Raw genomic sequence first — 22,808 nt, forward strand, 5'->3', positions numbered from 1 at the left:
TACCACACGCCGTCTGGACACGGAGCCTCCTGAGTTTCAGGTTGGGCACATTTGGATACTGGGCCCTGGTTGGCTCCACACCACTGCGGAGGGAGAGAAGTGGACTCTCTATGGAGGGGGGCCAGACCTAATCTGCCGAGGGCTAAAGTGCGATGCGATTTTGCAAAGGCAGATTCGGCTGGAACCAGGCTACCTCCCCCCCGCTGAGTGCCACAAACTCCCCTGTTGTTCGGAGACGTTTTGGATTAGGACGGGGTCGTGGTGTCCTGCGGACGCCCCCGGGCGCCAGACCAGTGGGTCTGGCTCGTGAGCGGACAAGTTTGAGCTCACAGGGGCTGCCTCCCTATGTGGTGGCCACCATTCAGGGTGCCAGGGCGAGTTCCACGAGGTCTCAGTATGATATCAGGTGGAACATTTTTGAGTCCTGGTGTGATAGGCGCTCGCCTCCGGTAATAGCCTTCCAGGCGCCTTTGGCCAGTGTCCTGACTTTCCTGCAGAGCAGGATGAACCAGGGCCTGGCTTTTTCCACCATCAAGGTGTACTTGGCAGCCATCTCCGCTTGCCATGTGGGGTTCGATGGCGTGTCTGTGGGCCGTAATTCGCTGGTGCAGCGTTTTATGGCGTGTGTGAAACGGGCCAAGCCGGTCAACAGGCCTTTGTTCCCTAAATGGGACCTGGTGGTGGTGCTGGACGCACTCTGCCTTCCTCCTTTTGAGCCGTTGGAGACCGTGACTCTGAGGATGATCAGTCTCAAAACGGTTCTTCTGGTGGCCCTGTGTACAGCTAAGTGTGTTGGCGACTTGCAGGCGCTCTCGGTGAGCTCTGACTGTATGCAGTTCTCAGGTGACGGCAGGAGGGTTTTGTTGAAAACTGACCTGGCCTTTGTCCCTAAGAATGGCGTGATTGCTAGGGCCCCAGTGGAGTTGGGGGCTTTCCATCCTCCGCCGTTTGGTTCAGCGGAGGATATGCGGTTGCACTGTCTCTGCCCAGTGAGGGCTCTGAAACTTTACTGTCAGAAGACAGCGGCCGGCAGGGAGTCAACTCAGCTGTTTGTCTCCTACGGCCCGGGCGGCCGGAGGAAGGCTGTGGCTAAGCCTACACTCTCCAGGTGGATTGTGGAGGCTATCCGGTTGGCCTGTGAGAGTAATGGGACTGTGGTCCCGGTGGGCCTCAGGGCCCACTCTACTCTGGGTGTGGCTGCATCTTGGGCCCTCTACAAGGGGGTTCCGATGCAGGACATTTGCTCGGCAGCAAACTGGTCGTGTCCCTCCACGTTTGCGGCCTTCTACAGCCTGGACGTGGCGGCATCTGAAATGGCGTACACGGTCCTGGGCGTGGCGGCCGGTAGCAGTCAGGCGGTGGATGACAGGGCTTGAGCTTTTTCGCCTTCCACTGACGGGACGTCCTCGGGTCAAGGGGGTCTTGACTTCGTGGCCTTCTACCTGGCCGTGGCGAAACGATGCTTCCCCTGGCTCGGCGGGGCTGGAGCTAGGGGGAAGGAGGACCTGGTGTTCTATGCCTGGGGGTGGACGGGGTCTTTACCTCCTTGGATGGGAAGGGCGGACTTCGGTCTGTTGGGTCCTTGCCTTGAGGCCTTCCTCGCCTCTGACCCGGAGGGTCATGCGTCCGGAGGCCTGGGGTCCTGTTCTTCGGCCTGAGAGATGGACAAGTTCAGTCTCTTTTGACCGTAGAGTCAGACTTTGGTCTGTCAGGTCCTTGCGTTTGGTCCTTTTCTGTCTTGACCTGAGGGGTCAGGCGCCTGGTGGCCTGGACCTTGCCGGGAGGACAGGGTCTGGGGCCATGAGGTGTGGTACGGATGGGGTTCAGCAGGGGCTCCCTCAGGGGACGTCTATGTGTCCCATAAGTAAGTTTCTTATGAAGAAACGAAAGAACAACTAGGGGTTACGTAGGTAACCCCAGTTTTCTTAGTTTCGTAGTAAGAAACTTACCTAAAACCCCTTCTGTGCATGTAGAGTGAAGGGTTACAAGGGTGTTCCCTGTGACGCAAGGGGTTTTATACCCGAGCCGGTTTCCGGTTTCGCGTCCCATGACCCTGAACAAATGGAATTAGTACCGGGAGCTCATGTGTTGTGCTCTGTGCCATCGCCAGAGGGCGATGATATCCCATAAGTAAGTTTCTTACTACGAAACTAAGAAAACTGTGGTTACCTACGTAACCCCTAGTTTTCAAATAATACCGAAAATTGGAATTACTCCAGTAAAGTAAAAATACAATACATACATTGTAGTAAATGTACTTAGTTACTTTACGTCACTGGGTTATGCATGGCCATGTTGACCAGACCCCAGGCTGATGTCTAAAGCAGGGGTCTTCAACAGGGGGTCCGGGACCCTAGGGGGTCCTCAGAGTTACTACAGGGGGTCCGCCAAATCTTTGTGTGATATGATTTTTTTTTACCTTAACCACTTGAACCCTAGCATCCCTTTTCTGAGGAGAACTTTAGCCAAAAATAGCAGATCTTGTGAGCTTGTAGATCGGCTATTTTTGGCAAAGAGGTAAAGGTGTAGAGGGAAAAAAGAGCAGACCAAGTAAACAGAAAAATTGTAATCTGAAACACAATGTTATACAATATAGAGGGGGTCCCTGCTTCATCTCCCTCTCAGATAGGGGGTCCTTGGGCTGAAAACGTTGAAGACCCCTGGTCTAAAGGTAACTTGCAGCAACAGTGTAACCACATGCTGCAATAACCACAAAGTTACATCATTTGTCTTTTCTAGCGTAGATAAAGATAAGCAGAAGTTGCTGTCACAATTGTCGTTGCAACAAACGGGGGAAGTGTAGCTGCAGAAAGACAGGGAGACCTGACAGACATATGTGATAGCCACTGCACTAATGAAATTATATGAATTATATGTAACAATATTTGATATACACACCCTGGTACATACAACACAGTTATTGTGTTTCTTTATCCTAATTAATATTGTTTTGACTTTCAAGAGTTTTTACTGTTCATTGACACTGAATATAATGGTCACATGACCATGCCCACCCCCAACCCACCTGCCATAAATGTCACCCATTCTCACCTGCTCACGTGGAAAGTAAAGTATAATTGTGCCTACACAGAAAGAAAAAAGAAAGAAAGAAAGAAACTGGCAGCTTTCAGAGTACATGTATTCGCACACACAGGGCCACAGACCACCTTGAATTTATTTGGCTAAATTAGAGTATACCCACATCTCCAGCAGCGCATGGTGTAAAGTAACTAAGTACATGTGCAAGTACTGTACTTAAGTACAATTTTGAGGTATTTGTAATTATTCCAATTTCCAATCCAATTCCAATTCCAATTTCACAATGAGCTTGTAGATCAGCTATTTTCAAAGGATTTTTATACATTTGAAAACTTGTGAAATGGGACATTCTGCATAATGACTACTTTCTACCTTTGATACCAATACTTTTGTACTTTTACTCAAGTACATTTTGAATTCCGGACTTTTACTTGTAACGGAGTATTTCTACATTGCAGTATTGCTACTTTTACTTAAGTTAAGGCCTACTGGAGGCCATGCCTACCGTCTTCACATGTGGCCATGCCCACCCCCAACTCCCGTGCCCTGAATTTCACCCATTAATTTAGCAGAATTAGACTATAGCCAGACACCACTACACCCTTTTATAACAGCCATATACATTTATGGCTAATTTATTAGTTGACCATTATAACATTGTATTGTTTACCTCCATGCTGCTCTTGTGCCGTGTTGGTCTGCACAGCATCCTGCTGTGTCCCAGGGTCAGGGTCAGGGTCAGGGTCGTGGCCTTTGAAGTCTTCTGCCGTCCCGTAGATGTTGACTACCCTCTCTTCCCATTCCCCCCTGTCCTCCTCATTCTCTCCTCTCTCCTCCATCTCCACCTCCCTCTCTCCTTGGCCATGTCTGACCTTCTTCTTGGTCAGGTCTGGCACAGCGTACACGTCCTCAGACATTTTACCGTAGCTCATTTTACAACTAAGCCATCATACAGCTTTTTATGGAAAACAGAAGTCACAAAAATGGAAGATTAACGATGAATGAGAATAGTGAAGTCGTTTAGCCTGTCACTTCCCATCAACCTGTCATATTGGTAAATGTGTGACCCTCTCTCTATCCTTTACTGTTTTAAGGAGGTTCGAGGTAATGGAGTAGATGTCAGTCACAATCAGTGATGTAAAGTAACTAAGTACATTTACTCAAGTACTGTACTTAAGTACAATTTTGAGGCATGCTTACTTTAATGGAGCATTTCCAATTTTCAATACTTTTACTTCTACTTCTCCACTATATCTCGGATACAAATATTGTACTTTTACTTATTTGAAAACTTGAGTTACTTTGTTAGATTTTGATTATTATTACAAAAGATACATTACCCACTTCACCCTTATACATTATATACATACATTTCGGCCATTTGAAATATACATTTATATACTTTTAAGTACATTTTGAAACCAATACTTTCGTACTTTTACTCAAGTATTCTTTTTATTCTGGACTTTTACTTGTAACAGAGTATTTCTACATTGCAGTATTGAAAAATTTACTTAGTAAAAAAATGTAGTACTTTTCCCACCACTGCTAATAAGGATGACCTCAGGATCCTTGACCTTTTGACCTCCAAATTGCACCATAATGTCAGATACTGAGGTACAGTACTCTTCAGAGACCAGGGTTCCATTCCTGCCAGCGATGCAGGCTTGGCTCGGTGCTCCAATGAACACACATGTAGATTAGACTTTCATACGGCCATTTAAAACCATTCAAGGGATGATAATGATCAGGCAGATCAGGCAAATATCCTCTCTGTCGGGTGGAAACCGACCATTATGTCCAAAACTGTTACTTGTCAGGATTAAAATTAAAAAATATCGAAAATAGCAGATCTACAAGCTCAAAACGCGTCGCATTGCTTTGCGTTTCGAGCTTGTGGATCTGCTGCTTTTGATGCTTTATTGTGACGCTGTACTATGATCAAGTACTGTAGGGCAATATTTATGTTGAGATATAGCTGCTAAATTGCACTGGGATCAGTCATTTGAGGTCATGTATACTTTTACTATCGCGTGTCAATGCTCACTGTTTTAACAAACTGACTTGGACCAAACCCAGTTCCAAAACACTTTATTACTATGTTATTAAACATGTTATTAAAATGCAACAGATGGCTTTTAGATGAATGATATTCCCATTATACAGTATGTGCTTCTCTTAACTTAATAATGAAATGATGAATATATTGTAATTTAATGCATACAGTGTATATTGGGTAGAATTGCAAGGCAGACAAACCAAATCAAACACACAAGCTGTCATCATGTAGTTGTACCAGCACACAAGCTAATACATTGTGAAAATGATGTTTTTACTAGATACAACGTTCACAGATAAACCGACTAATTGAATCACCACATGATCTGTCAGTCCATCCTCCACGAAAAGTGTCAGCACAGTCTTCGTTACCACCAAAAATGTAATATTTATTCTGCAAACAGAGGACCAAAAGCTGAAGATAAACACAGTTGTTACTGTTATAAAAGCTTGATTCAGACCTTTTTCCTCATCACAGTCCATGGTCTTGTGTACGGTTCTCACTGCCATTAGGAGAAACAGCAGCGTAAGGCACACTGCACACGCCCTGACGATGGCTCTCTGGATAACTGCAGGATATTAGTACAATACAGTGTACAACTTTAATAGGATCAGCTTCCGTGTTTCATTTCAAACAACACAGAGTGAATAATATTATACAGGTTATTTTTGCAGAAATTTTATTATGTCTTATGTACATTAATGTATAGTTGCAATTGCAACATGCAATTGTGGCTTTCTCAAGAATGCATTGGTTCTCAAAGTGGGGTCCAGGGACCGCCAGGGGTCCTTGATGGGGTTCCGGCGGGGTGCCCAGAAAAATAAGTGAATATAGCATCAAAATAAGTTTAGCCACACCTTATATACATAGGCTATTTTCAAAAAAATCTTGAAAAAATTAAAACATTTTGGAATACTTTTTTTAAGCATTTTAGCAACATAAATCTTGAATAGGCGGGGTCTCAGACCCAAAATATTTTCAGATGGGGATCCACAACCAAATGCATATTAATTTGGGGGTCTTTGACATGAAAAGCTTTGAGAACCACTGATGTAATCAGTACACACCTCCCTGAACATTAATGAAGGATCCTACTGCATATTCTTTAATGTCTATCATGTAATCACTACATGTAAAGTGTCTTGAGACTTGTTGTGATTTGACACTTTAATAAAATTGAATTAATCAGTAATGTTGTGAGCAGAGAGAGTAAGTATTTTACTGTGTACCTAGATCTCGTTGAGTCTCCTGTGAGCCGGAGCGTCTGAGACGGCGTGGTCTTTCATTAACGTAGTCAGGACTCTCATCGTCATCTTCATTCACCTCCTGCACCCGTCCATCGTCCCTAACTCTCTTTTTTCTGGCTGGCTTGCCAGAAATATCCGTAGACATCTTAAGGAACGACCCCCCAAAAAAGTTAATTAGTTCAAGTTTATGTTAATAATTGTATTTATAATAATATCTTTCAAAATAATAACACAATCACGTTACTCACTTTTGTCCAATATCTGTGTCAAACTACATTGGTGTTTTCTGAGCTGCTGTCTGTTCTAGTCTGTAGTTGTGTCCACATTTATACTGTGTACATGCATGAACATTCATGAGGCACAAACACATACGCACTGCAGATGTACCGATAGGCTCTTTACCACAAAATGTAGGTCAGAATTGAGGAAGTGACAAACTTCTCAAGAAGTGGCACGCATGTGGTCAGCTGACCTCCTATGACCTACAGTATCTAGAGCACTGGTTCTCAAAGTGGGGCCTGGGGACCTCCACTTCATTATTCTCATTTATCGTTAATCTTCCTCTTTTGTGACTTCTGTTTTCCAAAAAAAGCTGTACGACTACTTAGTTGTAAAATGAGCTAAAAAAATCTCATATTTTAATACTATTCACTTTTGGGGTTTTTTCACTCTCTGGTAGGAGACGAAAAAAAGAGAGAAAAGAGAGAATTATGACTAAAATGCAGAAGCGGTCAGTTTCATCATCATCTTGACATTTGTTGTTCAGTAGATCATACCTCACACTAAAAATAAAAAGGTGCTAAATAGCACTGAAAATAGTTCTGTGGATGGTAACGGTCGGCACAGCAACATATCCCAACCCTTTTTTTCCCCCGCGGAAAGCTCGGTCCCAGCGGTTCTTGTATTTCTTTTACTGAGGTTAAGGTTAGGAATAAGGTTAGGTTTAGGCATAGTTTTACTGAGGTTAAGGTTAGGAATAAGGTTAGGTTTAGGCATAGTTTTACTGAGGTTAGGTTTAGGCATAGTTTTATTGAGGTTACGTTTAGGAATAAGGTTAGGTTTAGGCATCGTTTTACTGACGTTACGTTAAGGAATAAGGTTAGATTTAGGCATAGTTTTACTGAGGTTAAGGTTAGGAATAAGGTTAGGTTTAGACATAGTTTTACTGAGGTTACGTTTAGGAATAAGGTTAGGTTTAGGCATAGTTTTACTGAGGAATAAGGTCAGGTTTAGGCATAGTTTTATTGAGGTAACGTTTAGGAATAAGGTTAGGTTTAAGCTTAGTTTTATTGAACTTACATTTAGGAATAAGGTTAGGTTTAGGCATAGTTTTACTGAGGTTACGTTTAGGAATACCTTGTGGCGACCGAGGTTACCGGGTTTGACCGGGTCCGACTAGGTTGTTGTACAGACCTTTCTCAGGTATTCGTGTGGCTCATAGAATCACCAATCAAGGTTTATTAGTCACTACTGATACAGACAGGTACAAGAAGCAAAATGCAGTTTTGTGAAACCTGTCATCAAAGTACTGTGCTTTACACAACATAGGCCTACACATACAATGACAATAATATGAATACAAAAAAAACAAGATAAGATCAAAAATAAAATATGAAGAAACCTTCAGCAGTATCCCCATCTGCGTAACATGAGGTCAGAGAGAATAAAAGTATATTTAAATGTGCAATAAGTCATTAAGGCATATAAATGTAATGCATAGCCATTTAGCTACCGCAAAATACTTGTCTATACAGAAAACACTTATACTGTATATCGTTGCTGTTGGGTAGAAATCTCTTATCTCCATATTTTATTGTGCTTTTTCATAAATTAATGCCGCTTCGAGCCGCGCTTCGAGCTGGTCGAACTGATACTTATGCTATTTTTGAATTTTGAGGTTTACACCCGACAGAGATGATATACTATAGCAGCAATAGTAACAGTACCTAGTATTATACTAAAGCAGCAGTAGTCACATCAACATGACAAAATTGTGCAAGATAACTTATCTATATATTATCTATGTATCTATATATTAATAATATATCAGCAACAACAGTTTCTATGGAAGTCCATAGGTCCAAAAATTAAATAATAAATACCACAATGAAATAAATAATAAACACAATGATATAAATACAAAATACAATTAAATAAATACAAAATACAATTAAATAAATAAATGTATTTATTTATTGTGTATTTTTTTATATATCATTGGGTTTTCTATTTATTTATTTGTGGTTCTTATTTATTTCATTGTAACTTTTAATGTCAACCTATATATATTACATGATGCCACTTTTAGCTATTTAATCAAGTCCATTGGTCCAAAAATTAAAAAAAAAATATCGCAATGAAATTAATAAAATCCACAATGAATTAGATAAAAAACACAATGATATAAATAAAAATACAATTAAAAAAAAAAAAATACAAATAAATAAATACATTTATTTATTTATTCTGTAATGTTTTTTATTTTATTGCGTTTTATATTTATTTCATTGTGACTTTTAATGTCAACCTATATATATTACATGTTGCCACTTTTAGCTATTTCATAAGGTACATTGGTCCAAAAATGTTATAACAAATACCACAATGAAATATATAAAAAACATGATGATATAAATAAAAAATGCAAATAAATAAATAAATACATTTATTTATTTTTTAGTGTTTTTCATTTAATTGTGCTTTTTATTTATTTATTTTGGTATTTATTAAATGAGTTTTTTATTTCATGCTGTCTTTTCAAAAGAATGGCTTCCATTTACCCAATCATGGTTTGACATCGCCGTCTGTCAATCAACAGGAACGGGGCGGGACCATAGGGCGGGACCTATTTGCTGATTGGGTAATCCCTGGCTCTGGATTACTTTGGTCTGTCTGTAAAACTGAAGCCAGCTCCACCATTTTTAAATCCCACTGAATATCACTAGTGTTTTTATCTGTAAATAAAGTAGGCCTATTATAATCGATTTGTAGTAAAAGTTATGGCATATGTGAATGAGAATGACTTGAGGGATGTGATGTTTACTTTAGATTAGATAGTTGTTGTTTTTTTCGCGGACCCCCGCGGACCCCCCCGCGATTTCCTCCCTCACTAAAATGATAGCCTACTTACTTGTTAATGTTTTTTTCTCTTCACACATTAGAGAGAGAGAGAGAGAGAGAGAGAGAGAGAGAGAGAGAGAGAGAGAGAGAGAGAGAGAGAGAGAGAGAGAGAGAGATTGCCACAATAAGGTGTCAACGAGGTGGTCAGCAGTGTAAATGGCTCTTACAATTTAAATAAGGCTACAATGACCAGTTACAGATACACTTCATCCACCTGAAAGGTGCGAATAGTTGCTACTATACTTTTTGGGAGGGATGTTCAGCAATAAAAATGACCCAAAAAAATGACAGTATCAGTATGCTCAGGTTTAAAAACGTGACAGTGCTTACAGACAAATTATATGCTTGGCTTGATTAATAAGCTAAATTGAAAAAAGAAAGAAAAAAATCACACCCTGTGTGAAGTGGGCGGTGTCTTGCTAGCTAATCACAATACTGAATGGAGTCAACCAATCATGTACAAAAGATAAATACATTTATTGAAACACTCTTTATGATGGACGAAACCATAACTCGAAAAAAACAAAGGTTTGGTTTTTTTCGAGTTATGGTTGCTTATATAGGGCTATGCACATGTGTCATGTGACACTGGCCAATCACAGTCCTGAATAGATTGTGATTGGCCAATCACAGCGCAGGATAATTCTACTAATTTCCTGGGCCCAGATCACAGCGCAGGAAAATGTACATTTTTCCAAATCTCACTTATAGGGGCGGTTTCACCGCCCAAAAACAGATTACAGGACAACAATATCAGATATCCCCATCATGCAAGAATAAAGACAGTAAACTCAAATAGCATTCAATGTGGGTTAATAATGAAAAAATATGTAATCAGTTACTTCAACTTGATTATATGCAAGTATAAAGACCGTAAAACTATATATATATATATATATATACATTGGGGGTGGTTAATAAGGAATAATACAAATGAATATTTGATGGGGCGCTGGGTCCGCGGAAGTTTACACAATTGTGGAGGGGGTCCTTTGGTCCTATAAGGATGGGGACCCTTGAGATAGAGAATGCCAGTGTTAAACATTACTTACAGCGGCCCTGAAGGTTAAATCTGTACTCCAGGTTGAACACCTGTATATCGGTATCAGAGAATGAACATTTTAAATTGAATGTTCAATAAGGAGGTTCAAGCATGTTTGTTTTTACTTTCTTTTCTTTTTTCCCCAGTTTTTTTTCCAGAATTAGAGGGTATCCAACAACATAATTATGATTTGTTTTGGTTTTCATTTCATTTAATTGTATTATTTTAAAAATATTGTGTTATATATACATCGTGGGTTTTCCTTTCCTTTAATGCCTATGCGAACCCGGGGGTCTGGTGATGAAGGGGTTAAGAAGCGGCCTGGGTTGTTTTACAATCACATGACCACCAGATCAGAGGAAGAGAATGTCCCTATTTCTAGCAGGCAAACTATAGAGTACATGAATACATTAATGATCACTGACTGATCTATGTACAATGTACCGAAAATATATGCTTTTTTATGATAGTGTGTGATGTTGTGTGAACTGTTTGCCCATACATAGTGATGTGATGTAATGTCTCTCCCCTCTGAAAAGCTTTTTAAAAAATAAAATGAAAAGTTGGTAACCAAAGAAAATAAGCAGGTTCAGAGGGTATCCAGATATATATGGTTTGTTTTTGTCTTTATTTTATGTTCTAAAATGTTTTGTTATACATAATTGTTTTCTTTTCTGAGGGTAAATTAGTAATGTCTGTGAGAACCCTGGGGTCTAGTGTGGTTTGTTTTGCAACCACAGGACAGCTATGTCATAGGAAGAGATAGATATTATTGTTGTAAGCAAGCAAACAGCCGAATACATTAATATATATCACTGATAGACAATCTGTACACTGGAAAAAGAGGGACCTCTTTCATTTGCAGTGGGAAATTGTGTGAACTGTTTGTCTCTGCTTACATGACATTATATCTTATTGATCAATCACCCAATTATGATCAATAAGCTCAAAGCAATAGGTTTTGATGATACGTCAGTGAACTGGATGAGATCCTACCTGGAAGGGAGGGAGCAAGTGGTGGAAGTAAACGGCACCCAGTCCCCCCCCCCCTCCCTGTGACTTGTGGTGTCCCACAAGGAAGTATACTAGGACCTTTACTGTTCCTGATATATGTGAATGACATGTCATCGGCCTGCGACTGCAAGCTGTTCCTGTTCGCAGATGACTCGGCCCTGCTAGTCTCGGACAGGGACAGGCTGCAGGTTGAGAAAACTCTCAGCTCCGAACTCAACAAGATCTGCATCTGGCTCTCTGACAACAAACTTTCATTACACCTGGGTAAAACTGAATCCATCCTCTTTGGGTCCAGTCCTAACCTTAGCAAGGCAGAGAGTTTCACGATCAAAGTGGGTGATGATGTCATCAAAAGAAAGGATGAAATTACCTACCTGGGCTCCATCTTGGAGGCAAACCTCTCTGGTAACAAAAACGCCGAAAAAGTGATCAAAAATGTCAACCAAACAACACGCTATTTGTGGAGGATTGATCGCCTAGTCAGTAAGAATACTCTGAAGATTCTTGCAGGGGCCCTCATTCAAGGTCATTATGATTATGCATGCACTTCATGGTATCACAACACCTCCAAGGCCTTAAAAACAAGGCTCCAAACATCCCAAAACAAACTTGTAAGGCTACTTCTTGGCCTCAATCACAGAACCCATCTAACCCCTGCTCATTTTGCTAGGATTGGATGGCTTAGGGTTGAGGACAGAGTACAGCAACTTGCTATGGGCCTGGTCTTCAAGATACACCACAACATTGGGATCCCCCTGTATTTGTCAAAATACTTCCAAAATGTTAATGCAGTCCATGATCATAACACCAGAGGCAGCTCCACAAATCATGTTCAACCCAGATTTGGCTCAACTAAGGGTATGAACTCGTTCTCATGCTATTCATCAAACATGTGGAATGCCCTACCACAAGGAGTAAAGGAGTGTAAAACCCTACTCACTTTCAAAACTGCCCTAAAGATACACCTTCAGGAGGCTGCAATTCGAAAATGGCCCCTGTCTAAGTCTTAACCTACCCCCCCCTTCCCCCCCCCCCTCCTTCATTTTCCTCTTTTGTATATATATATTTTTTTTTTCTCTCTCGTCATACCAGTAACCTGAAAGCTGATTGTATGACATTCTGTATAGTAGTGTGTATATCTGCCTGCCTCTTATATTTCATCATGATTTGTGTGCATGGGGTTCTCATCTTAAACAAGCTTAGTGCTTAATGAGGGTTTCCAGTTTAGTATTGTGAATTTGCACTTCCATGTACTGTTATGTACTGTCATGTACTATTCTCATGTCTTTCTAAATAAACTACATCAATCAATCAATCAAAGGAAAGGAAATCCCACGATGTATATATAACACAATATTTTTAAAATAATACAATTAAATGAAATGAAAACCAAAACAAATCATAATTATGTTGTTGGATACCCTCTAATTCTGCTTATGGAAAAAAAAACTGGGGAAAAAAGAAAAGAAAGTAAAAACAAACATGCTTGAACCTCCTTATTGAACATTCAATTTAAAATGTTCATTCTCTGATACCGATATACAGGTGTTCAACCTGGAGTACAGATTTAACCTTCAGGGCCGCTGTAAGTAATGTTTAACACTGGCATTCTCTATCTCAAGGGTCCCCATCCTTATAGGACCAAAGGACCCCCTCCACAATTGTGTAAACTTCCGCGGACCCAGCGCCCCATCAAATATTCATTTGTATTATTCCTTATTAACCACCCCCAATGTATATATAGTTTTACGGTCTTTATACTTGCATATAATCAAGTTGAAGTAACTGATTACATATTTTTTCATTATTAACCCACATTGAATGCTATTGTCTTTATTCTTGCATGATGGGGATATCTGATATTGTTGTCCTGTAATCTGTTTTTTTCTTTCTTTTTTCAATTTAGCTTATTAATCAAGCCAAGCATATAATTTGTCTGTAAGCACTGTCACGTTTTTAAACCTGAGCATACTGATACTGTCATTTTTTTGGGTCATTTTTATTGCTGAACATCCCTCCCAAAAAAGTATAGTAGCAACTATTCGCACCTTTCACGTGGATGAAGTGTATCTGTAACTGGTCATTGTAGCCTTATTTAAATTGTAAGAGCCATTTACACTGCTGACCACCTCGTTGACACCTTATTGTGGCAACTTCTCTCTCTCTCTCTCTCTCTCTCTCTCTCTCTCTGATCTATTTACCAAATGTGTGAAGAGAAAAAAAACATTAACAAGTAAGTAGGCTATCATTTTAGTGAGGGAGGAAATCGCGGGGGGGTCCGCGGGGGTCCGCGAAAAAAACAACAACTATCTAATCTAAAGTAAACATCACATCCCTCAAGTCATTCTCATTCACATATGCCATAACTTTTACTACAAATCGATTATAATAGGCCTACTTTATCTACAGATAAAAACACTAGTGATATTCAGTGGGATTTAAAAATGGCGGAGCTGGCTTCAGTTTTACAGACAGACCAAAGTAATCCAGAGCCAGGGATTACCCAATCAGCAAATAGGTCCCGCCCTATGGTCCCGCCCCGTTCCTGTTGATTGACAGACGGCGATGTCAAACCATGATTGGGTAAATGGAAGCCATTCTTTTGAAAAGACAGCATGAAATAAAAAACTCATTTAATAAATACCAAAATAAATAAATAAAAAGCACAATTAAATGAAAAACACTAAAAAATAAATAAATGTATTTATTTATTTATTTGCATTTTTTATTTATATCATCATGTTTTTTATATATTTCATTGTGGTATTTGTTATAACATTTTTGGACCAATGTACCTTATGAAATAGCTAAAAGTGGCAACATGTAATATATATAGGTTGACATTAAAAGTCACAATGAAATAAATATAAAACGCAATAAAATAAAAAACATTACAGAATAAATAAATAAATGTATTTATTTAATTGTATTTTTTATTTATTTAATTGTATTTTTATTTATATCATTGTGTTTTTTATCTAATTCATTGTGGATTTTATTAATTTCATTGCGATATTTATTTTTTAATTTTTGGACCAATGGACTTGATTAAATAGCTAAAAGTGGCATCATGTAATATATATAGGTTGACATTAAAAGTTACAATGAAATAAATAAGAACCACAAAGAAATAAATAGAAAACCCAATGATATATAAAAAAAATACACAATAAATAAATACATTTATTTATTTAATTGTATTTTGTATTTATTTAATTGTATTTTGTATTTATATCATTGTGTTTATTATTTATTTCATTGTGGTATTTATTATTTAATTTTTGGACCTATGGACTTCCATACATAGGTCCAAAAATTAAATAATAAATACCACAATGAAATAAATAATAAACACAATGATATAAATACAAAATACAATTAAATAAATACAAAATACAATTAAATAAATAAATGTATTTATTTATTGTGTATTTTTTTTATATATCATTGGGTTTTCTATTTATTTCTTTGTGGTTCTTATTTATTTCATTGTAACTTTTAATGTCAACCTATATATATTACATGATGCCACTTTTAGCTATTTAATCAAGTCCATTGGTCCAAAAATTAAAAAATAAATATCGCAATGAAATTAATAAAATCCACAATGAATTAGATAAAAAACACAATGATATAAATAAAAATACAATTAAATAAATAAAAAATACAATTAAATAAATACATTTATTTATTTATTCTGTAATGTTTTTTATTTTATTGCGTTTTATATTTATTTCATTGTGACTTTTAATGTCAACCTATATATATTACATGTTGCCACTTTTAGCTATTTCATAAGGTACATTGGTCCAAAAATGTTATAACAAATACCACAATGAAATATATAAAAAACATGATGATATAAATAAAAAATGCAAATAAATAAATAAATACATTTATTTATTTTTTAGTGTTTTTCATTTAATTGTGCTTTTTATTTATTTATTTTGGTATTTATTAAATGAGTTTTTTATTTCATGCTGTCTTTTCAAAAGAATGGCTTCCATTTACCCAATCATGGTTTGACATCGCCGTCTGTCAATCAACAGGAACGGGGCGGGACCATAGGGCGGGACCTATTTGCTGATTGGGTAATCCCTGGCTCTGGATTACTTTGGTCTGTCTGTAAAACTGAAGCCAGCTCCGCCATTTTTAAATCCCACTGAATATCACTAGTGTTTTTATCTGTAGATAAAGTAGGCCTATTATAATCGATTTGTAGTAAAAGTTATGGCATATGTGAATGAGAATGACTTGAGGGATGTGATGTTTACTTTAGATTAGATAGTTGTTGTTTTTTTTCGCGGACCCCCGCGGACCCCCCCGCGATTTCCTCCCTCACTAAAATGATAGCCTACTTACTTGTTAATGTTTTTTTTCTCTTCACACATTTGGTAAATAGATCAGAGAGAGAGAGAGAGAGAGAGAGAGAGAGAGAGAGAGAGAGAGAGAGAAGTTGCCACAATAAGGTGTCAACGAGGTGGTCAGCAGTGTAAATGGCTCTTACAATTTAAATAAGGCTACAATGACCAGTTACAGATACACTTCATCCACGTGAAAGGTGCGAATAGTTGCTACTATACTTTTTTGGGAGGGATGTTCAGCAATAAAAATGACCCAAAAAAATGACAGTATCAGTATGCTCAGGTTTAAAAACGTGACAGTGCTTACAGACAAATTATATGCTTGGCTTGATTAATAAGCTAAATTGAAAAAAGAAAGAAAAAAACAGATTACAGGACAACAATATCAGATATCCCCATCATGCAAGAATAAAGACAATAGCATTCAATGTGGGTTAATAATGAAAAAATATGTAATCAGTTACTTCAACTTGATTATATGCAAGTATAAAGACCGTAAAACTATATATACATTGGGGGTGGTTAATAAGGAATAATACAAATGAATATTTGATGGGGCGCTGGGTCCGCGGAAGTTTACACAATTGTGGAGGGGGTCCTTTGGTCCTATAAGGATGGGGACCCTTGAGATAGAGAATGCCAGTGTTAAACATTACTTACAGCGGCCCTGAAGGTTAAATCTGTACTCCAGGTTGAACACCTGTATATCGGTATCAGAGAATGAACATTTTAAATTGAATGTTCAATAAGGAGGTTCAAGCATGTTTGTTTTTACTTTCTTTTCTTTTTTCCCCAGTTTTTTTTTCCATAAGCAGAATTAGAGGGTATCCAACAACATAATTATGATTTGTTTTGGTTTTCATTTCATTTAATTGTATTATTTTAAAAATATTGTGTTATATATACATCGTGGGATTTCCTTTCCTTTGATTGATTGATTGATGTAGTTTATTTAGAAAGACATGAGAATAGTACATGACAGTACATAACAGTACATGGAAGTGCAAATTCACAATACTAAACTGGAAACCCTCATTAAGCACTAAGCTTGTTTAAGATGAGAACCCCATGCACACAAATCATGATGAAATATAAGAGGCAGGCAGATATACACACTACTATACAGAATGTCATACAATCAGCTTTCAGGTTACTGGTATGACGAGAGAGAAAAAAAAAATATATATATACAAAAGAGGAAAATGAAGGAGGGGGGGGGGAAGGGGGGGGTAGGTTAAGACTTAGACAGGGGCCATTTTCGAATTGCAGCCTCCTGAAGGTGTATCTTTAGGGCAGTTTTGAAAGTGAGTAGGGTTTTACACTCCTTTACTCCTTGTGGTAGGGCATTCCACATGTTTGATGAATAGCATGAGAACGAGTTCATACCCTTAGTTGAGCCAAATCTGGGTTGAACATGATTTGTGGAGCTGCCTCTGGTGTTATGATCATGGACTGCATTAACATTTTGGAAGTATTTTGACAAATACAGGGGGATCCCAATGTTGTGGTGTATCTTGAAGACCAGGCCCATAGCAAGTTGCTGTACTCTGTCCTCAACCCTAAGCCATCCAATCCTAGCAAAATGAGCAGGGGTTAGATGGGTTCTGTGATTGAGGCCAAGAAGTAGCCTTACAAGTTTGTTTTGGGATGTTTGGAGCCTTGTTTTTAAGGCCTTGGAGGTGTTGTGATACCATGAAGTGCATGCATAATCATAATGACCTTGAATGAGGGCCCCTGCAAGAATCTTCAGAGTATTCTTACTGACTAGGCGATCAATCCTCCACAAATAGCGTGTTGTTTGGTTGACATTTTTGATCACTTTTTCGGCGTTTTTGTTACCAGAGAGGTTTGCCTCCAAGATGGAGCCCAGGTAGGTAATTTCATCCTTTCTTTTGATGACATCATCACCCACTTTGATCGTGAAACTCTCTGCCTTGCTAAGGTTAGGACTGGACCCAAAGAGGATGGATTCAGTTTTACCCAGGTGTAATGAAAGTTTGTTGTCAGAGAGCCAGATGCAGATCTTGTTGAGTTCGGAGCTGAGAGTTTTCTCAACCTGCAGCCTGTCCCTGTCCGAGACTAGCAGGGCCGAGTCATCTGCGAACAGGAACAGCTTGCAGTCGCAGGCCGATGACATGTCATTCACATATATCAGGAACAGTAAAGGTCCTAGTATACTTCCTTGTGGGACACCACAAGTCACAGGGAGGGGGGGGGGGACTGGGTGCCGTTTACTTCCACCACTTGCTCCCTCCCTTCCAGGTAGGATCTCATCCAGTTCACTGACGTATCATCAAAACCTACACTGTAAAAAAAAAAAATGTAAAAAAACAGGAAAATACTGGCAGCCGGGTTGCCATTTAAATTTTGTTAAAAATACAGAAAAACTTTGTAACTACTTTACAACACAATCCTGTAAAATCATTTTACAGTATAAAACGGTTTTATTTTACATTATTAACCAGTAAATACAACAAGCCTTTTCTGCTTAATTCAACCAATTATTAAGTAGCTTTTACATGCAGTTGTTGTAGATTTTGCATTATAAAATGTCTCAATTAACTTTTTTTTCTAAGAAATTTTAGATTTTATAGTGGTAAATACAGTAACTTTTACATAAAGTTCTTGTAGATTTTACATGAAATCCCATTAAATTACAAATAACATTTTTTATCTGTAAAAGCTGCATTATAAAATGTCTCAATTAACATTTTTTTCCTGCAAATAGTTAAAATAAACTTTTTTTTCGCAGCAAATTTTTGTTTTTATAGTGGTAAATATAGTAACCTTTACATGCAGCTGTATTTAGAGTGGTAAATACAATAGCTTTATTCTGCAGAAATTGCATTATCAGGGTGCTTTTACACCAATTAATTCATTCATATTTACATGCCGCTGTCGCTTATTGTACATTTAGTTCCATTCAATTCAATAACAGTGCTCAACTGTAAAAGTTGTATTAATGACACAGTGAAAACAAATTGTAAATACTGCAATAACTTTATTTTCAAGAATGAGCTTGAACTGCTATAAACATATACATTTTATGTACTTACAAATTGTGAAAATGTTGTAATGTAGCCTACAATATAGGCTAGGAATAACATCATTCCTTACAAGGTCTTAAAGATAGGTGCTGTAAATTCTGATGATTAAATTCTGATTATTATAGTGTATCAGTAACATGGGGTCTGACTGTCTCTCCACCTAATTAGCAAGACATTTTTCCCAGAACATTTAGACTGCTTGTACGAAGACAAATAAAAAGTATATCAAAAAAGGAGGGCAAGCTCCTAAACATGTCTTACATGTACTTTCAATTAAATTTTTCAATTTTATTTAAGTGTCAAATTACAACAAGTTGTATAAACAAAAATGTTATAAACTTAAACCCTAGCATATACTTTTGTGTACATCAAATCCAAAAACAAAAAAACAAAAAAAAGATTGGAGGGCGGTGGTGCAGTGTGTGTGTGTGTGTGAAGACACATCTGTGTGCACTGCATATTAAAGTTTAAAGGTTCCTGGAGTCAAGTTTCACGTGGGGGGGGGGACGACGACGACGTTTGTCTTCTCCACTTTATCTGCATTGGTTGATGGATGACACCTGGGAAAATATAAGAAAAAATATATTAATAATGGGTGTGTATATCTAAGTACTGTGTGTGCGTGCGTGCATCACCCAACATCCACACCCGTTCTAACTACGAGTGTTAATGTAGTCGGTGCAGATTTAGAATGCATTTTGCAATTCTGTGGCTTCGTGATTGATCACAATCAACAGGAAGGCACTACTGCCGATGTAGTCTATCGGCGACTGGCACCTGACCGTCCCTCCCGTGAACAGCTGCCGGGGAGAGGCAAGTGGACCTGGCGGCTTCCCTGCGGTGTGTCCATCCGCCGTTGGAGCAGCGGTGGGTGGACTTCCAGGCCCTGGAGGTCCATAGGAGCGGTTGCGGAGGGCACTTTGTCACCGGGCAGACTGGGACTCGGAACTATGCCTTCTCTGGTGGTCCAGCATGGGACATGCCCAGACTGGTTGTTGGAGGGTTTTGACAGCTTGGGCAAAAGGACTGGCGAAGTGTTGTACCGTCTCTGCCACCATATATGGCGGAGAGACTGCTGAGTGACATTCTTGTTGTATCGTGAAGACATGTGCCATGAGATTGTGAATGTAACCTAACTGCACCTGTAATGTTAGTGTACTTTCTAATCGTGTGGACATAAAATGTCCGTTAATGAGCGTGTACTTACCATATGCATGTACATCTATGTACGCATCTCACTGTGTGTGTGTGTGTGTGTGTGTGTGTGTGTGTGTGTGTGTGTGTGTGTGTGTGTGTGTGTGTGTGTGTGTGTGTGTGTGTGTGTGTGTGTGTGTGTGTGTCCAACAATCTTACCATTCAAACATCACGCCACTCATGGTCCGACAGAGCCTGGATCAAGGTAGACACCCTAGGATTGACACTGAGACGTGCTTTTTTGCTCTCCACTTTAGTGCCTTTCTCTGGGTTGATTGAGAACATACACCTGCAGTCACAGAAGAAATGCATAGATTATAAAACAGCTATGTAAAGAAAAAACAAAAGTTGATCCTTTTTCTATTCAAGTTATTATATTAAAGCAACTTCATATGGCAAAGATTTTAATCAGGCAGCACTACTTTCTTTCAGTTAAATTAAGTGAAAATGCAGGCAAAAGCAAACCAAAAAATACACACCTCTGAAGAAACTCCAGGGTTGATGCCAGCGCTGATGGGTAGTGGATGTTGAAGCAATAGTAGCTTCCAAACATCATGCACACTGCTGACACGAAGGTGGGAATGTTGTCATGTACAATGACTTGGTCAACACTCAGCATATAACGTTTTGCTGAATAGCAGGACTTCCCTAAAAAAGGAGCAAAACAAAAAAACAAGTAATATTCAAATAAAATGTAACACAAACACATTGAGACGTTTTTAGATTTTAAAATGTGTGTGTGTTTTACACAATAGACAGAACCGTAGAATGAAAAAAGAAAAAGAAAAAAACTTACCACACACAATGATGGCTGGAGTCAAGGGAACATTGTCCATCTGAACTTCCCGTGCCAGGCATGTTTGCTCCACATAACGGAACATTTCGTCCTCTTTCTCTTTAAAGTAGGCCATCAGAAGGAGCACCATCTCTTTTACATCATCAGACATACCACCCTGCTCTCCCCTCATCAATTTGTACTTTGTGTGGGCGTCCATGTACCTTTGGCTGATCTTTAGAGGATTGCGGTTCAAGTACTTCAGGAGACGTTCTCCCTTGACTTCCAGATTCCGTCCGAAAACCTCTTTCAGCTCAATTCCAGTAAGATTCTGGAAATGGACCACCATGCCAAGTTCCTGGAACCACAATGGCCACTCTGCCAGAAGGTCCTTGATGCTTTTCCCCTGGTTTACCTCTTTTCGTTGTGTGTAGAAAGTCGCCTTCATTAGACCTTTGACTTTATCTCGATCCACATCAGTTTGCTGATCCTCCATCATCTTCATTTTAGCTTTCTTCTGCAGCTGGCTCTGTGTGGTCTCTCCTAGGGGCAATAATTTTTGCTGCCAGTTGATGCACCCATATGTGTCCTGGACTGCTGCTCTTCGTTCAGGACTGACTTCGTCTGTGGTAGAGCCAGAATCAGATTCACCAAGCTTTCGTTTCCTCATGTGGGGAATCTCAGGTCGCCTCTGATTATTTATCCTACATATCAATTGTTTTTTTATAGAGTCATATCCTGTCCCAGGGACATCTCCTGCTATTACATCTTTCAGAGATTTGGGGTATTTTTCCACCATTTTTTTGGCAACTACCTCTGCGTGCTTGGACCCTAACTGAGAACATTTTTTCTTCATTGCAATGACCAGAATCCGGATCATCTCCTTTCTCAGTTTACTTGATGGTCCTTCTCCTCTCTCCAATGAGTGGATAAGTTCATCTGGGAACTGATCCCACGGTATCATGAAGCTCTCCACCCAGTCTCTGTCAGGACTTCGGAAGATGATGGAATCATTTGATGATAAACTTCTTGGTGAAAAAGACTGACAGGATGCAGACAGTCCTGATGATGCACCAGATGATGCAGCTGCACGAGATGATACTGATGCCAAAGATGACGGACCGGGCCATTCTGGTGAAGCAGCACTAGCTAAGCATCCGGTTTCAGGAGTCTGGTCTGAAAAACACATTCATACAAAGGCATACACATAAAGTTACACAATATGAATGTTTGTATATCACCGAATTACTTTGGCACTTGCATCCTGTATTTCAAAAGAAACACTCAAAGTGTGTACCAGATGATATTGACGCCCCAGATGACGGACCAGGGCATCCAGGTGAACCACCACTACCTGAGCAGCTGGTTTCAGGAGTCTGGTCTGCAAAACACACATACATTTCATTTATATTAATGCATTTTACTGTGCGTCTTCATTTCAATTTACTGTATGTGCACATACAGAGACATACGTTTCCTGTGTACGTATATGTGCGCGTGCTATGGAACATAAATCAAGTTTAAGCCATATTTACAATGCAATAATTTACTTACATTTCTGCTTCCAAGCCTCAAGGAGCTTTCGGGCTTGAATTGGCCTCAATGATGACAGCAAATCGTCTTCTGAAAGAAACTGAAAATCATCAGATGTCTCCACCCCCAATTCCTGTAATTTCTCTTCTAGAATCTTGACAATGACCTCTGAAAGGTCAGGTAGGACCGCAGTAATGGCGTTGTGTAGGAATGTCTCCTCCATTGCTGGAATGGGAAGAAAACATTACATTTTTCAAAAGCATTAATGACAAGACTACAGTAATTTGACAATATATATCATATATGTACACACACACTGTATATGCATTTTCTTTTTTTCTTGTGCATGGCCTCCATCACAGTGTCTTAGATAA

At 39.0% G+C, this 22,808-nt stretch overlaps 1 protein-coding gene and 1 long non-coding RNA gene across 2 annotated transcripts; both read right to left on the reverse strand.

Moving 5' to 3' along the window:
* Nucleotides 1–19,414: 19,414 nt before the first annotated feature.
* Nucleotides 19,415–21,396, reverse strand: LOC308101146 (uncharacterized protein). The gene is made up of 4 exons (XM_080450510.1): nucleotides 20,923–21,396; nucleotides 20,606–20,774; nucleotides 20,286–20,415; nucleotides 19,415–19,492 (listed from the first exon to the last, which is right to left on the reverse strand). The coding sequence occupies exons 1-3, from the start codon at nucleotides 21,347–21,349 to the stop codon at nucleotides 20,289–20,291; spliced, it is 723 nt and encodes a 240-aa protein (XP_080306636.1). The 5' UTR covers nucleotides 21,350–21,396; the 3' UTR covers nucleotides 19,415–19,492; nucleotides 20,286–20,288.
* A 195-nt stretch (nucleotides 21,397–21,591) lies between these two features.
* LOC308075828 lies at nucleotides 21,592–22,556 on the reverse strand. The gene is made up of 3 exons (XR_013932222.1): nucleotides 22,456–22,556; nucleotides 22,199–22,282; nucleotides 21,592–22,077 (listed from the first exon to the last, which is right to left on the reverse strand). It is a non-coding gene; the product is annotated as an uncharacterized lncRNA (long non-coding RNA).
* Between the last annotated feature and the right edge of the window lie 252 nt (nucleotides 22,557–22,808).

Source organism: Gymnoscopelus braueri (assembly GCF_963280865.1).
Source record: "Gymnoscopelus braueri genome assembly, chromosome: 2".
NCBI classification, from domain to species: Eukaryota; Metazoa; Chordata; class Actinopteri; order Myctophiformes; family Myctophidae; genus Gymnoscopelus; species Gymnoscopelus braueri.

Coding starts and splice junctions, on each gene's coding strand:
- LOC308101146 (XM_080450510.1), bottom strand. CDS start 21,349: ATGAAGGCGACTTTCTACACACAACGAAAAGAGGTAAACCAGGGGAAA. Junction 20,775..20,922: donor TCCAGCCATCATTGTGTGTG/GTAAGTTTTTTT, acceptor CTCCTTTTTTAG/GGAAGTCCTGCTATTCAGCA. Junction 20,416..20,605: donor ACCCTGGAGTTTCTTCAGAG/GTGTGTATTTTT, acceptor CTGTGACTGCAG/GTGTATGTTCTCAATCAACC.